Below are 17,629 nucleotides of genomic sequence, written 5' to 3'. Positions count from 1 at the left end.
AGACCAGGGAGGTTTTCCAATGCCTCGCAAATACTAACCTAATTGACAGAGTGAAAAGAAAGAATCCTGTACAGAATAAAAATATTCCAAAACATGCATCCTGTTTGCAACAAAGGTACTAAAGTAAAACTGCAAAAAATGTTGCAAAGAAAACTACTTTATGTCCTGAATACAAAGTGTCATAATGCAAATCCAACACAACACATCACTGAGTAACACTCTTCATATTCTCAACCATGGTGGTGGCTGCATCATATTATGGGAATGCTTGTCATCGGCAAGGGAGTTTTTTTTAATGATAAACAGAAACGGAATAGAAGTAAGAGCAGGCAAAATCCAATTCACCTTTCAGCAGGACAATAACCTAAAACACAAGGCCAAATCTACACTGGAGTTGCTTACCAAGATGACATTGAATTCTCCTGAATGGCCTAGTTACAGTTTTGACTTAAATCATCTTGAAAGTCTATGGCAAGACTTGAAAATGGCTGTCTAGCAATGATCAACAACCAACTTGACAGAGCTTGAAGAATTAAAAAAATAATATGCAAATATTATATAATCCAGGAGTGCAACGCTCTTAGAGACTCACCAAGAAAGACTCACAGCTCTTAGAGACTCACCCAGAAAGACTCACAGCTCTTAGAGACTTCCCCAGAAAGACACACAGCTCTTAGAGACTTCCCCAGAAAGACTCACAGCTCTTAGAGACTCACCCAGAAAGACTCACAGTTCTTAGAGACTTCCCCAGAAAGACTCACAGCTCTTAGAGACTTCCCCAGAAAGACACACAGCTCTTAGAGACTCACCCAGAAAGACTCACAGTTCTTAGAGACTTCCCCAGAAAGACTCACAGCTCTTAGAGACTTCCCCAGAAAGACACACAGCTCTTAGAGACTTCCCCAGAAAGACACACAGCTCTTAGACTCACCCAGAAAGACTCACAGCTCTTAGAGACTTCCCCAGAAAGACTCACAGCTCTTAGAGACTTCCCCAGAAAGACTCACAGCTCTTAGAGACTCACCCAGAAAGACTCACAGTTCTTAGAGACTTCCCCAGAAAGACACACAGCTCTTAGACTCACCCAGAAAGATTCACAGCTCTTAGAGACTTCCCCAGAAAGACTCACAGCTCTTAGAGACTTCCCCAGAAAGACACACAGCTCTTAGAGACTTACCAAGAAAGACTCACAGCTCTTAGACTCACCCAGAAAGACTCACAGTTCTTAGAGACTTCCCCAGAAAGACACACAGCTCTTAGACTTCCCCAGAAAGACACACATCTCTTAGAGACTTACCAAGAAAGACACACAGCTCTTAGAGACTTCCCCAGAAAGACACACAGCTCTTAGATACTTCCCCAGAAAGACACACATCTCTTAGAGACTTACCAAGAAAGACACACAGCTCTTAGAGACTTCCCCAGAAAGACACACAGCTCTTAGAGACTCACCCAGAAAGACACACAGCTCTTAGAGACTTACCAAGAAAGACACACAGCTCTTAGAGACTTACCAAGAAAGACACACAGCTCTTAGATACTTCCCCAGAAAGACACACATCTCTTAGAGACTTACCAAGAAAGACACACAGCTCTTAGAGACTTCCCCAGAAAGACACACAGCTCTTAGAGACTCACCCAGAAAGACACACAGCTCTTAGAGACTTCCCCCAGAAAGACACACAGCTCTTAGACTCACCCAGAAAGACTCACAGCTGTAATTGCTGCCAAAGGTGATTCTAACATGTATTGGCTCAGGGGTGTGAATACTTATACAAATGAGATATTTCTTCATTTCATCTTCAATACATTTGCTAAAATGTCTAAAAACATGTTTTCACTTTGTCATTATGGGGTATTGTGTGTAGATGGGTGAGAAAACATATATATTTAATCTGTGTTGAATTCATGCTGTAACAACAAAATGTAGAATAAATCAAGGGGTATTTCTGAAGGCACTGCACTGTATGTACTAATGTAGCCAGGATTCTGTATGTTCATGTTTGTCTATCAATAATGCATGCAGAACCCATTGCCGTGGGGTTTATCAGAACCACAGTACTGTGCAAAGCCAGCCAATAATAATCTTTGGCTTTAACTGGTGGCCTCCAGATGTGAGGATGACTGATTTCTCCACTACACCCTCTGGTGCGTGAGTGGTGAGGAGGTGTCCTCTGCGTAATGAGGGTAATAACAGGAAGAAGGCGAGCTGGAAAAGAAGCAGGCCAGGCTGCGGGCCAAGCCTCACCACTCAATGTTATACGGGCCCACTCTCTCCGGAGGACACAGCAGTGGGAATGGACAGGACATCTCCTTAAACCAATGGGATACATCACTGATTCTGATATCCTAAGATGTCCAATAGCAGTACCACCTGTGGCTATTTCATTCTTGTCCAGGCAAGTCACAAATATCATATACCATGTGACATGATATATCAATATATTGTAAATACAGTGCCATACAGAACTATCCCACAAAGGCTTAAACTGACAGTCACAAAAGAGGTGTGTATTTTGCACAAATCTGCTATCTGTCACCTTCAATTCATGTTTAAACTCGTATAGCCACTGTCAGAGATTGTCCCCTTGGAGAGAGATGTTAACAAGAGGTACTGTCAATGGGAAAAATGACTCGGATTTATCATGTTCAACTGAAGTTATAATAAACTGAACAAAATTATAAAAACACAACGTGCAACAATTTCTACATTTTTACTGAGTTACAGTTCATATAAGGAAATCAGCCAATTGAAATAAAATCATTAAAGCCTAAATATATGTATTTCACATGACTGGGCACGTGGTGCAGCCATGGGCGGGCCTTGGAGGGCATAGCCACACCCACTGGGGAGCCAGGCCCAGCCAATCAGAATTTGTTTGTTTTTTTCCCACGAAAGAGCTTTATTACTGACAGAAATACAGAGAAATACTCCTCAGCACCCTCATCCCCAGTTCAGCTCATGAAACATGGGACCAACACGTTACATGTTGCGTTTAGATTTTTGTTCGTATCAATTTCTACCATATGGACCATGTGACTAATTGAAGTGTTTGGCATTGTGTGGCAACGAATCAAAATAAGATCTGCTAACGTCAACAGAATATCAGTGTCGGACTCTCTTAGTGCGAGTCAGCAGTCGAACACTGAACCCGCGGAAAGATAGTGGCTTTTCAACTTAATTGAGAGGGCTTCAGTTGTTCCTCATCTGTAACTGGCTTCTCCAGTGCTCTGTGAACCGAGCATTTGCCTAATCTGTGTGTGTTGATAAAACATCCAGCACTCTCTCTCTCTCTCTCTCTGGCAGATGGCTTCCTAAGGCCACAGAATGCCATTATGTGGGCAGTGCAGATTAACGAGGGACAAATGAGCAGATACATTAAGTCACACAATATCACTGTCTGTCAACAAACTGCTGTAGTTGTCCTTACATGCAATATATTCTATCCTATCATAAAATATATAATGTCCTATGTGTAATACATCCAGCAATATTTCAGTCAATGAGAGGGATGTGAATGCAATAACAATGTGAATGCCAAGATGTGGTGAAAATAAGGTTGTGTAAGAGACCTATTTTCCATGTTCCAACCAACCGTATAATAGAGTAATTCATATGTGTGGTTATGTAACTGTGTGTATCACAACAATCTTGACTCTTTAGCAGATGATAATTAGCTGGGAAACAGAGGGGAGAATAAATAAAAAATATTATTACATTACAATGAATTATTGAATTATAGAGACTTTTCATTGCGAGTCAGATAATCCTCAAAATGCTACTGAAAATCACCCCGTCCAACTGTTCACTTTTATTCCTGTCTTGACCTCGCCGTTAGCCTCTCGGGTGGCTTCTTATGCTCAAAGTATCGATGGTGAAGATACCATGCTCAGAGCTGCTCATTTAATTCCAAATGAAAATAAATAGTCAGCGAAAAATATATACTTAGTATAATGGGTACTGTGCTCTCAACCTCACAACCACCTCTCAATATCACAGAAATATCTATTTCAAAGCTTGGCTTCTCTTCAGCGGACAGTGTGAACAAGCACTGTGGAAAACCACGTTACGAAAAGTGCAGCAATCATCTTTATCTACACAGGTTATTTGCAGACCCGCATGGGGTCAAATAGTATTTGTTTTCTTTAGCTGTGCTTGATTGAGCTTGGCTGGCTCAGTGGAACGAACGGTCTCAGAAATGCAAACCCTGTCCATCTGGCACTCCAAGGAAGGCTCAATCAAATGCTCAAAGAGTATTTTAAAGACAATCAATACTGTTTGGACACAGTTCCGGTTATTTGTACAGGCCTCAGCTGTTCCAGCATTCTGTTCTTAAGCTCTTAGGGATCCTAGAGGTTTCCCTCTTGTCTGTCGCTGTGCAAAGTCAGCTGTGCTCGTTGGGACTGACGTCAAACAGTGACCTGACGTCATCCGACCTGATCCCCGAGCGATGGGATTAACCCCTGGTACAGTATATGCATTGTTGCTTTCACTGACCCAGCATCACCAGTCATTTTAATCACAGCAGTCCCTGTAATGCTGAGCAATGCATGCTTGAGATGTGACAAGTGTCTTGATAATCAAATCTAATGGCAGCAGCCGCTTTAAAAATACACTTTTCTCTGTGAACAATGACTATTTTTGTTTGCAGAGGCTATCGAAAGGAAGGATGGAGCGATTGTTTGTCCTGTGAAGTATCTTATTCTGCGGTAGTGTGCTGTAACTAAAGTACATTACCGCCTCATCACAGCTAAATGATTCATGAAAATGATCACTGGGACATTTTTGATTCTCTGGTCTGCAGATGGTTGAACCTACAGTACAGTACTGCTGCACCAACAAGGCATAATATACTGTGTTAAAGCATGGAAGACTGACTTGAAGCATTCAGGCTCAGGGGTCAATGTTCACACCACCCACTGAAAGACTGCAGACTGATCGTAATGCCTTCGAGAAATGCCTTATTGTTACTTGAACTGAGCCGAATGCTCCACATAGCGGCGTATACTTCTGTTTGTTGCAGTGTGTTCCCAAGGCGATAAACTAACTGAATGTGTCTAGGGAATCGGGTATCTCTGAGGCCCGTGGTTATAAGTTTGTGGCGATTACATGAGGCAGAGGCGACATCATCAATGAAAAAGGGTTGAAGATGTGGGCATATGTTTGTGTAGAAAAATCTGAATGAATTTGACCTGCCTTTATTCAGTAACACAGTATCTAGTCTTGTGTTACCATACTCCCAAGTGTAGGAAGCCTGGAGCTGAGGCTACAGCGTATCTGACCCATGGATCAAGTCTACCCCTCTGAGGATCTGTAGAATAGAGAGAAGCAGGTGGGTGAGAGAAGACTCATTTGAATATGGTTCACACTGCTAGGGAGTGAGAGGGCCCGGATCCAAGAGAATTGGATGAAGAACTAAGAACTTAAGAAAAGGCTAAAAAAATATATATGAATCTTTCACAAATCAGCATTAATTTGAATAGCTTAGAAGTACATTTCTACGCCATTTTCAATGTTTTGTAGACTTCAAAAGCATTGAAAGGAACGGAAAGCTATGCAACTATATTTTAATGCTGCAGAGATTTATTTGATTTACGGCATTTAATGTAAGCCTGCAATTAAATCATTGTCAGCAGCAAATGTACATGATGTATGCCTACTGTCACAGCAGTAATTTACTGAACACTACAAGATACTGTAAAAATCACAATCTTAGTTTGCTACAAAAAAAAGTCAAAATGTTACGGGCAGCAGCAGCGATCGCAGGACTCATGGACTTGGGAGGAGATTCTGGACGGCAAGGGACCATGGGCACAGGCTGGAGAATATCGCCGCCCCAAGGCTAAGCTGGAGGCAGCGAGAGCCGAGAGGCAGTGGTATGAGGAGGCAGCACGGCAGCGCGGCTGGAAGCCCGAGGGGCAGCCCAAAAAATGTATTGGGGGGGGCACACGGGGAGTGTGGCGAAGGCAGCTAGGAGACCTGCGCCAATTTCCCGTGCTTACAGGATAGAGAGAGGGACTGGGCAGGCACCATGTTATGCCGTGAGGCGCACGGTGTCCCCGGTGCGTGTGCATAGACCGGTGCGGTACATCCCAGCGCCTCGTATCGGCCGGGCTAGAGTGGGCATCGAGCCAGGTGCCATGAAGCTGGCTCAGCGCATCTGGACTCCAGTGCGTCTCCTCGGGCCGGTGTACATGGCACCAGCCTTGCGCATGGGGTCCCCGGTTCGCCAGCACAGCCCAGTGCGGGCTATTCCACCTCGCCGCACTGGCCTGGCTACGGGGACCATTCAACAAGGTAAGGTTGGGCAGGTTCGGTGCTCAAGAGCTCCAGTGCGCCTTCACGGTCCGGTCTGTCCAGTGCCACCTCCACGTACCAGCCCTCCGGTGGCAGCCCCCCACACCAGGCTGTCTCTCTGTCTTCTCCCTACAGGTGCTCCCTCCTGTCCAGCGCTGCCAGAGCCTTCCTACTCTCCAGCGCTGCCAGAGTCTCCCGTCTGTCCTGAGCTGCCAGAGTCTCCCGTCTGTCCTGAGCTGCCAGAGTCTCCCGTCTGTCCTGAGCGGCCAGAGTCTCCCGTCTGTCCTGAGCGGCCAGAGTCTCCCGTCTGTCCTGAGCTGCCAGAGTCTCCCGTCTGTCCTGAGCTGTCAGAGTCTCCCGTCTGTCCTGGGCTGCCAGAGTCTCCCGTCTGTCCTTTGCTGCCAGAGGCGACAGTCTGTCCTGAGCTGCCAGAGGCACCAGTCTGTCCTGAGAGGCCAGAGTCTCCCGTCTGTCCTGGGCTGCCAGAGTCTCCCGTCTGTCCTGGGCTGCCAGAGTCTCCCATCTGTCCTGAGCGGCCAGAGTCTCCCATCTGTCCTGGGCTGCCAGAGTCTCCAGCCTGTCCTGAGCTGCCAGAGTCTCCCGCCTGTCCTGGGCTGCCAGAGTCTCCCGCCTGTCCTGAGCTGCCAGAGTCTCCCGTCTGTCCTGAGCTGCCAGAGGCACCAGTCTGTCCTGGGCTGCCAGAGTCTCCCGGCTGTCCTGGGCTGCCAGAGTCTCCCGCCTGTCCTGGGCTGCCAGAGTCTCCCGCCTGTCCTGAGCTGCCAGAGTCTCCCGCCTGTCCTGAGCTGCCAGAGTCTCCCGTCTGTCCTGAGCTGCCAGAGGCACCAGTCTGTCCTGGGCTGCCAGAGTCTCCCGGCTGTCCTGGGCTGCCAGAGTCTCCCGTCTGTCCTGAGCTGCCAGAGTCTCCCGTCTGTCCTGAGCTGCCAGAGTCTCCCGTCTGTCCTGAGCTGCCAGAGTCTCCCATCTGTCCTGAGCTGCCAGAGGCGCCAGTCTGTCCTGAGCCGCCAGTCAGCCAGGAGCTGCCAGAGCCGTCAGTCAGCCAAGAGCTGCCAGAGCCGTCAGTCAGCCAGGAGCTGCCAGTCAGCCAGGAGCTGCCAGAGCCGTCAGTCAGCCAGGAGCTGCCAGAGCCGCCTGTCCGGTGCTGCCGGAGTCTCCCGCCTGTCCGGTGCTGCCGGTCTCCCGCCTGTCCGGTGCTGCCGGTCTCCCGCCTGTCAGGTGCTGCCGGAATCTCCCGCCTGTCAGGTGCTGCCGGTCTCCCGCCTGTCCGGTGCTGCCGGTCTCCCGCCTGTCAGGTGCTGCCGGTCTCCCGCCTGTCAGGTGCTGCCAGAATCTTCCGTCCGTCCGGCGCTGCCGGAATCTCCCGTCCATTCGAGACCCTTGGCGAGGGTCCCCAGTCAGAGGTCGGCGGCGAGGGTCGCCGCTCTTAAGAGGCCACGGAGGTGAATAGAGAGGTGGAGAAGGACTAGGGTGGAGTGGGGTCCACGTCCCGCGCCAGAACCGCCCCCGCGGACACACACCCACCTACCTAGACCCTCCGCTATAGGTTTAGGTTTTGCGGCCAGAGTCCGCACCTTTGGGGGGTTATTTTATCTTTGTTTTAGTATGGTCAGGGCGTGAGTTGGGTGGGCAGTCTGTTTGTTTTTCTGTTGGTTTTTGAGTTCGGCCTAGTATGGGTCTCAATCAGAGGCAGCTGTCAATTGTTGTCCCTGATTGAGAATCATACTTAGGTAGCCTTTTTCCACCTGGGATTCGTGGGTGTTTATTTCCTGTTTAGTGTTTGTCATTCACCTTACGGGACTGTTCGTTTGTTGCTTATTATTTTTGTTCAGTGTTCATTTTTCTTCATTAAATTATGGACACTTACCACGCTGCGTTTTGGTCCTCCGATCCTTCTCGCTACTCCTCCTCAGAAGAGGAGGACGAGATCCCTGACAGACACCATAATCTTTAACACCATACTTGTGCCAGCACTCCAGAGGCAACCATTAGCACCTCAAAAATCCTTCCAGGATGACAATTAATTCAGGCCTTTGTTCTCTTTTTGTCAAACCCATTTCACTTAAACGTTTTACTTGATCTTAAATAAGACACAAAATGAGTATAAGAAAAAGGCTGATCAAAGGTAAACCTGCTTTCAGAATGAAAGTAGTGAGGTTTACCATTATCAGGCAAAGCCTCTGAATCCATAAAAATTACTATGCATAGTGCATATTTCAAAGCAGTGATATTGTAATTAGGGGCCGAGGAGTGAGTATTAATGTTTGGTATTGGCTGTGACAGCATAATATTCCTCCAGATTCGTGCAGTACACTATACTACATTAATACCTGAAGTTTGTTGTTTAATGGAAGAGAGAATTTGATCACATGAACCTTTATCTTGGCAAACAGTTGCCTACAGATAAACACGTGCAGACAGTAACAACGTGGCAAAATCTACAAAACCCTCTTTATGTATTCACAAAAAAATAAAACCGCATTGTCAAAGTAGCCTAAACTATCAGCAATGTTGCCCAATATAAAATGTGGTGGGGGAATAAGCTGTGGGGAACGAGTTGGAAAATATCAATGAACTGATTGATTCAAACACGGACTAATTTCTGTGTTGGCCTGGTACTGTAAGTCCTCCAAGGGCACAATAGTGCATAAACACGGCTAAACCTAGTACTGTAACACCATATGTGACCAACAGCAGTTGGGTGATTCTCATGAAACCAGTTTTATGTCTGTAGCAAATTGAGTAACAAACCCCATGATGCATCTGCAAAAATCAACTCTCATTTGGAAGACTAAGATGTCTAGTTTTTGGCAAAGTGTGTTATTTTAAATACATTTTACATTTTCGACTGAAGTTTGATACATTTTCACCACAAATTGTCATTACCAAAATGTGTCTGAAATAAATTATTGAATCATTTTATTCCATTTTACTTTAGAAAAGCCTAATTTATTTGAATAAAACACAACATATGTTGCTGTAGTTTGTCCATAAATCATACAAATTGTATACTCGTTGAAGTTAACATAAAACTATACTATTTATTATGTAAAAACACAGTGTCTGTGGTGGACATGGGGGTCTCATTACCGTAACACTTTTTAAAGTTAATAAATGTTAACGTTAATAAACGCCAATAAATGTTTAAAATTAAATTAGATTCACCCATGATGCATCATCATCTAGAGTAGTCCTTAGATGAGCACAAGTTCATTTATTTGCTTATATACTTTCAGAATGAGGTTCTTATTCTCAAACACCCCTTTAACCCCACTTGGCCTTCTCATTACCAAAATGGATTAAAAAGCTCCATTTGGGAAAAAGTCAGACAACCATTACCTTAACAACATGGAGGCAATAATGGGCCTTAGTGAAGTGGGCAAATTGTTTACTGACTCATAATAATGTGCCTCCTATTATTCACAGATTGACCTAAGGGCCTCTCATTACCGAAACACAAATTTCTCATTACCACGTTATTTTTAGGTCCGTTTTGGTAATGAAAACCTTAAATTAGGTAATGATAATAAGCTAATTATAATGTATGTGCTCCGCTGGTAACTTTGTTTTATCTACTAGGACCACTCCCTAAACCTATTGTATACATTTTTGGTAAAAAAAAAAAAATGTTATATGATTAAGTGGGGTTTGTTAAGAAATATGGGTTGTATAAACCCCGTTTAACTTACTTTAAGCCTCAATCAGCCGTTTGGGTTTCAGGCAAAGAGCAACCCCATCACTTAAAGTAGGAGCTGTTTTCACACTTACATATAGTGTTGTTTGATACCCCAGTTTTAGATAATGTATATGCATTTTGTGTTATGCAGTTTGCCCAAAGGATCCCATTCAATCCAGAACATCTAAAAATACCTTACAACACAAATATTCACATCCTAATACACCAATACTACTTGTAAAAACTTTGGATGAAGTATTACCTTTGTTACTGTTACATTTAGGTCCATTTAGGTTGACTTTTGAAAATACATGCATGTAATTACAGTACTTTAATAAATTGCATTAAGATCAGTGATTTTTGTATAATAGCAAACTGATACAAATCAGTAAAAATGTTCATGACAAACTATGCACACACATTATCGAAACATGCAGTCTCATCTCTGATACCTGCGCATCATTACAGTAATGCACCAATATTTAGGAAATAATCAAAAAAGCCATTTTGGCGTAATTGGATAGTGTGACTTTGGTTCTTTATCTAAATGTGTGAAAATCAATACAATAAAAAATAACATGCATATAGACAAGTGATTATGACAACAATAACAAACTGTTGTGTTACAATAATGAGAAATTACGAAATACATCTTAATAATTACATTTTCAGTGTTGAGTTTAACTCAGGCCTTTTCATAAGGGGAGCAATGTTAAAAAAATACTAGAAAGTGATTTGTTCATTACTTTTTGGAATTTGAAAACTGTTGCGGTAATGATCATTTCTGTGTTGGAAATTGTGGTCAAATGCATAATATTTTATTTAAAAAATATGCATAATAATTATTAAATAAAAAAGTAAAGATCCTAATCTCAGTGATCTAAGAGGAAAATTAGTGAAAAATGACACTTGAGAATTTTGGGGTCAAATGTCAGTTTCGTGAGAATGACCCAGTTGTGGCTAGTATTTGAGAAGTCTTGCAGAACTAATGCTTTGTAGATTATAGATCTTAGGGGTGGGTGGTCAAAAGGGACGTCAAGGGAAAAAGACCAATCACAACCCTAAGTGATGTAGACCCACAACTGTACACCCTAAGTGATGTAGACCCACTACAGTACACCCTAAGTGATGTAGACCTACTACAGTACACCCTAAGTGATGTAGACCTACTACAGTACACCCTAAGTGATATAGACCCACTACAGTACACCCTAAGTGATGTAGACCCACTACAGTACACCCTAAGTGATGTAGATCTACAACAGTACACCCTAAGTGATGTAGACCTACAACAGTACACCCTAAGTGATGTAGACCCACTACAGTACACCCTAAGTGATGTAGACCTACTACAGTAAGCCCTAAGTGATGTAGACCTACTACAGTACACCCTAAGTGATGTAGACCCACTACAGTACACCCTAAGTGATGTAGACCTACAACAGTACACCCTAAGTGATGTAGACCCACTACAGTACACCCTAAGTGATGTAGACCTACTACAGTACACCCTAAGTGATGTAGACCTACTACAGTACACCCTAAGTGATGTAGACCCACTACAGTACACCCTAAGTGATGTAGACCCACTACAGTACACCCTAAGTGATGTAGACCTACTACAGTACACCCTAAGTGATGTAGACCCACTACTGTATACCATAAGTGATGTAGACCCACTACTGTACACCCTAAGTGATGTAGACCCACTACAGTACACCCTAAGTGATGTAGACCCACTACAGTACACCCTAAGTGATGTAGACCCACTACTGTACACCCTAAGTGATGTAGACCTACTACAGTACACCCTAAGTGATGTAGACCCACTACAGTACACCCTAAGTGATGTAGACCCACTACTGTATACCCTAAGTGATGTAGACCTACTACAGTACACCCTAAGTGATGTAGACCTACAACAGTACACCCTAAGTGATGTAGACCCACTACAGTACACCATAAGTGATGTAGACCCACTACAGTACACCCTAAGTGATGTAGACCTACTACAGTACACCCTAAGTGATGTAGACCCACTACAGTACACCCTAAGTGATGTAGACCCACTACAGTACACCCTAAGTGATGTAGACCCACTACAGTACACCCTAAGTGATGTAGACCCACTACAGTACACCCTAAGTGATGTAGACCTACAACAGTACACCATAAGTGATGTAGACCCACTACAGTACACCCTAAGTGATGTAGACCCACTACAGTACACCCTAAGTGATGTAGACCCACTACTGTACACCCTAAGTGATGTAGACCCACTACAGTACACCCTCAGGAAACAGCAGAGGGAACACCCCCCTATCCACATCGATGGATCAGTAGTGGAGAGGGTAGCAAGTTTTAAGTTCCTCGGCATACACATCACAGACAAACTGAATTGGTCCACTCACACTGACAGCGTCGTGAAGAAGGCGCAGCAGCGCCTCTTCAACCTCAGGAGGCTGAAGAAATTCGGCTTGTCACCAAAAGCACTCACAAACTTCTACAGATGCACAATCGAGAGCATCCTGGCGGGCTGTATCACCGCCTGGTACGGCAACTGCTCCGCCCTCAACCGTAAGGCTCTCCAGAGGGTAGTGAGGTCTGCACAACGCATCACCGGGGGCAAACTACCTGCCCTCCAGGACACCTACACCACCCGATGTTACAGGAAGGCCATAAAGATCATCAAGGACATCAACCACCCGAACCACTGCCTGTTCACCCCGCTATCATCCAGAAAGCGAGGTCAGTACAGGTGCATCAAAGCTGGGACCGAGAGACTGAAAAACAGCTTCTATCTCAAGGCCATCAGACTGTTAAACAGCCACCACTAACATTGAGTGGCTGCTGCCAACACACTGTCATTGACACTGACCCAACTCCAGCCACTTTAATAATGGGAATTGATGGGAAATGATGTAAATATATCACTAGCCACTTTAAACAATGCTACCTTATATAATGTTACTTACCCTACATTATTCATCTCATATGCATACGTATATACTGTACTCTAGATCATCGACTGCATCCTTATGTCACTAGCCACTTTAACTATGCCACTTTGTTTACTTTGTCTACATACTCATCTCATATGTATATACTGTACTCGATACCATCTACTGTATGCTGCTCTGTACCATCACTCATTCATATATCCTTATGTACATATTCCTTATCCCCTTACACTGTGTATAAGACAGTAGTTTTGGAATTGTTAGTTAGATTACTTGTTGGTTATCACTGCATTGTCGGAACTAGAAGCACAAGCATTTCGCTACACTCGCATTAACATCTGCTAACCATGTGTATGTGACAAATAAAATTTGATTTGATTTGATTTTAAGTGATGTAGACCCACTACAGTACACCCTAAGTGATGTAGACCCACTACAGTACACCCTAAGTGATGTAGACCCACTACAGTACACCCTAAGTGGGTTTGCTGTTATGCCAATTTGGCCTGATGTTATTATGGTGCTATATTCCTATTATAGAAGTACATTAAAATGCACCAATAGCCACCGGAAGCTATAAGAAAAAGTGTTGTACATTTTCCTCTAATTTGGATGGTTCCCTGTACAATAGCAAATCATCTTTCCTTTAAGCAACACCATATGGCGTCTGTCATATCCCAGTAGGAAAACCCTCATAAAGGTTGGGTCACGTGTAACATATGGCAAAACAGTGCTGCTTGGTTGAGCAATATATACTACAGCTTTGGTCAAAAGGTCTGGAACTTTTTGCTCGTCCTCAACCTGTACCCAGAGAATATCTGATTGGTCCAGCTGTTCTCCATCAACTGCTACATGTGGCAGAATAATCCTGAAAGCCTCACAGGCCTTTGTTAAAAATGTTCCCCCGTTTGCATTGGGGTTTGTGTATTGGGAACTTGTTAAGACGGGGAAAAGTGTAGACTCGCTGTATGTGAGTGGACTACAGTCAATGCCAAGAGGTCTGAACCTTTATGGTACAGGTGACAGTGCCCTCGACGCACCCCATAACCACAGACAGGGCTCCTGATTCATTCCCAACTCTGGCTATTGGCCACCCTATGGTTTCAATCATGGATTAAGTTAAACAATGGATCAAATATGGCCAAATTCATTTAAAGTCAGTTTTACACAATTCCTGACATTTAATCCTAGTAAAAATTCCTTGTCTTAGGATCACCACTTTATTTTAAGAATGTGAAATGTCAGAATAATAGTAGAGAAAATGATTTATTTCAGCTTTTATTTATTTCATCACATTCCCAGTGGGTCAGAGGTTTCCATATAGTCAATTAGTATTTGTTAGCATTGCCTTGAAATGGTTTAACTTTGGTCAAAAGTTTTGAGTAGCCTTCCATAACCTTCCCACAATAAGTTGGGTGAATTTTGGCCCATAGAAGCACAAGCATTTCGCTACACTCGCATTAACATATGCTAACCATGTGTATGTGACAAATAACATTTGATTTGATTTGATTTTGTGAAGTGCACCTGTCCCTCCTGCAGCAAAGCACCCCCACAACATGATGCTGCCACCCCCATGCTTCACGGTTGGGATGGTGTTCTTCGGCTTGCAAGCCTCGCCCCTTTTCCTCTAAACATAACGATGGTCATAATGGCCAAACAGTTATATTTTTGTTTCATCAGACCAGAGGACATTTCTCCAAAAAATACAATCTTTGACCCCATGTGCAGTTGCAAACCGTAGTCTGGGTTTTTATGGCGGTTTTAGAGCAGTGGCTTCTTCCTTGCTGAGCGGCCTTACGGGTTATGTCGATATAGGACTTGTTTTACTGTGGATATATTTACTTTGTACCGGTTTTCTCCAGAATTTTCAGAAGGTCCTTTGCTGTTGTTCTGGGATTGATTTGCACTTCTCGAGCCAAAGTACGTTCATCTCTAGGAGACAGAACGCGTCTCCTTCCTGAGCGGTATGACAGTTGCGTAGTCCCATGGTGTTTATACTTGCGTACTATTGTTTGTACAGATGAATGTGGTACCTTCAGGCATTTGGAAATTGCTCACAAGGATGAACCAGACTTGTGAAGGTTTACACATTTTTTCTAAGGTCTTGGCTGAATTCTTTTGATTTTCCCATGATGTCAAGCAAAGAGGCACTGAGTTTGAAGGTAGGCCTTGAAATACATCCACAGGTACACCTCCAATTGACTCAAATGATGTCAATTAGCCTATCAGAAGCTTCTAAAGCCATGACATAATTTTCTGGAATTTTCCAAGCTGTTTAAAGGCACAGTCAATTTAGTGTATGTGAACTTCTGACCCACTGGAATTGTGATACAGTGAGTTATTTATAAGTGAAATAATCTGTCTGTAAACAATTGTTGGAAAATTACTTGTCATGCGCAAAGTAGATGTCCTAACCGACTTGCCAAAACTATAGTTTGGAGTGGTTGAAATGAGTTTGAGTTTTAATGACTCCGACCCAAGTGTATGTAAACTAGTTTTAATGACTCCAAAGTAAGTGTATGTAAACTAGTTTTAATGACTCCAACCTAAGTGTATGTAAACTAGTTTTAATGACTCCAACCTAAGTGTATGTAAACTTCCGACTTCAACTGTATACAGTCATGGGACTGACAGAGAATCTGACAGAGAATCTGGGGGGACAAATTCTCAATACCAGTGATTTGATCTTGTAAAATGATTAGTCTCTAGGAACGACATTGAGCTAATGATTATTAATAGGCAATAAAATGGAGTAATGAAACTATTTCAAGATAATTTCTGGGTCTTGGTTTTAAAGGCCCACAATCGCATTATTGCTCATATAAAATTATTTTCACATTCCAAACTTCAACATTCAATTCACCCTTTTCTCTAACCATTCAGATTTGATAGACTCCAACATTTAGATATATCAATAAGGATTTATATACATGATTCCATCAAATTCCACCAGCTCTACACGTCAGATTCGATGTTGAAGCCTTTGCCAGGCTCTTGCTGCCTTGGGTGGTAGATGAGACTTGGCAATCGGTCTTGGGTTGATGCCAGTCGATTTACAGCACGCACTAACGCTGTGGTGGAATAATATAAGTTTGGACCAATAAAATCACATAATCGATTGGATATCGTTGTTGTTTTTAACGCTCAGAAACAGTGCCAATGCTACGCTGGTGCGTTCCTTAACCAGCCATGCACCATCGGTTTGAATAGCCCAATGCCCTGAGAGCACCTGTGGTTTCAGCGAGCCAGCGTCTTAATGATGACATAGAGTACATATAGGCTACCTGTTGTAGTTTACAATTCTACAGAAAACAGAGCTGGACCGTACAGCATACATTTTGCATTCGACTCAATTTTCACAAGGTCAAGTTGGTGGTATTAATGATAGCTGTTGTGTATTTAGAAATGCGTTTGGCTTACCATAGACTCCTTGGCAATGAATGCCCTCCAAAAAGATGTTGAACAGCCACAAGAGACCGAAAACTAAACCCATCTTCACGTTAATGTCAACATATCCACTTCGATGGTGATAGGTTCTTCCCAAGGCGAGATGCAGCCTTTCGGAACTCAGTTCCCGCGGTTCCGCACCAGGATTCAGCGTAAATCTGGTTGAGACACCATTGACACCGGGTAACGAATGTTTATTTGATGCTCTATGAAATGAATTTGATTCTGTCAATATTTCAGTGGGAGCAGGGACAGCAGGTAATAGCATAAATGATTCACAGCGATGGATAACAACTGGTAAATGTTGTGCCTACAATGGCACATCAGTCAAAATCGCCAATGTCCGTGCATACTTTGAAGCCTCAACAGGATCTCCTTGATTGTGACATTGTAAAAGTAACCGAAAATGCAACGCCGATAATTCTTTCGAGAAAACGCTTATACCGATTCCAGCAGTTTCCATTGCTAAACGGAGATTAAAGACATTCTGATATCCACTTGCGGCTTTCCCTCCCCTCTCAAAGGCTTGCCATAGTGTTCCGATGACAGCGAGGCAAAAGGTTTTCCTAGAAGCTGACACTGAGCCGCTGGATGTGACGCGTTCATGCTAGCACTATGGCCAAAGACCGTGAACGTGCCATCCCCGGCGGATAATAAATCCCGGTTTTAGAAGCGTATTTCACTCATAATGCAGGTTACCTAAAACCTCGAGTTTGTGTCTCTCGAAATAGCAAACGACGATTCGTCGTTACGTGCGCGTTTTAATCTGAAAGTGTCTTGTACAAATTATTATTTGAAGAGGATGTGTTGGTTCTGAGATGGTCAGTATAATGCTGTGCGTAACTACGTACTGCGCTGAAACGACAAGCCTCTGCTTCCCGCTGACATCTAGTGCATGACTCCTCATAGTCCGGGGCCTTAGCGAAAACAACGTTATGAAGCAGATACAAGCATGGAATTTGGTACAAACATACCGCAGGTGATATCAAAACATCCCAGAGGGGGTGCCAATTTCAAACTGAAAAAGGAAGCAAGTTATCAGGAAAATTCCAAATGGCTGCCATAATAGCTATTTGACCATTAAACACTGTAATGCAACAGATAAAAGCATTACATTTGGAATAAACATTTCTCAGATCATATGAAAACATCCTAGAAGGGCTGGCCATTTCAAAATTGACCAGGAAGCAGAATTAAAAATGGCCGCGGATGGAGACAGTAGTAGATCCA

The 17,629-nt window shown here is 43.6% G+C and overlaps 1 protein-coding gene across 1 annotated transcript in view; it reads right to left on the bottom strand.

The window, feature by feature from the left end:
- LOC115146454 (MAM domain-containing glycosylphosphatidylinositol anchor protein 2) overlaps positions 1-17,249 on the bottom strand; it is a 216,856-nt gene extending 199,607 nt beyond the window's left edge. Inside the window, exon 1 of the mRNA XM_029688540.2 lies at positions 16,373-17,249. Within this exon, the coding sequence (XP_029544400.1) occupies positions 16,373-16,667 (295 nt within the window). The 5' untranslated portion in view covers positions 16,668-17,249. The remainder of the gene's footprint in view (positions 1-16,372) is intronic.
- Positions 17,250-17,629: the final 380 nt, after the last annotated feature.

Source organism: Oncorhynchus nerka, linkage group LG18 (assembly GCF_034236695.1).
Source record: "Oncorhynchus nerka isolate Pitt River linkage group LG18, Oner_Uvic_2.0, whole genome shotgun sequence".
Taxonomy (NCBI): domain Eukaryota; kingdom Metazoa; phylum Chordata; class Actinopteri; order Salmoniformes; family Salmonidae; genus Oncorhynchus; species Oncorhynchus nerka.
The sequence above is the reverse complement of the archived record's forward strand: the minus strand, read 5'-3'. Positions and strand labels throughout refer to the sequence as shown.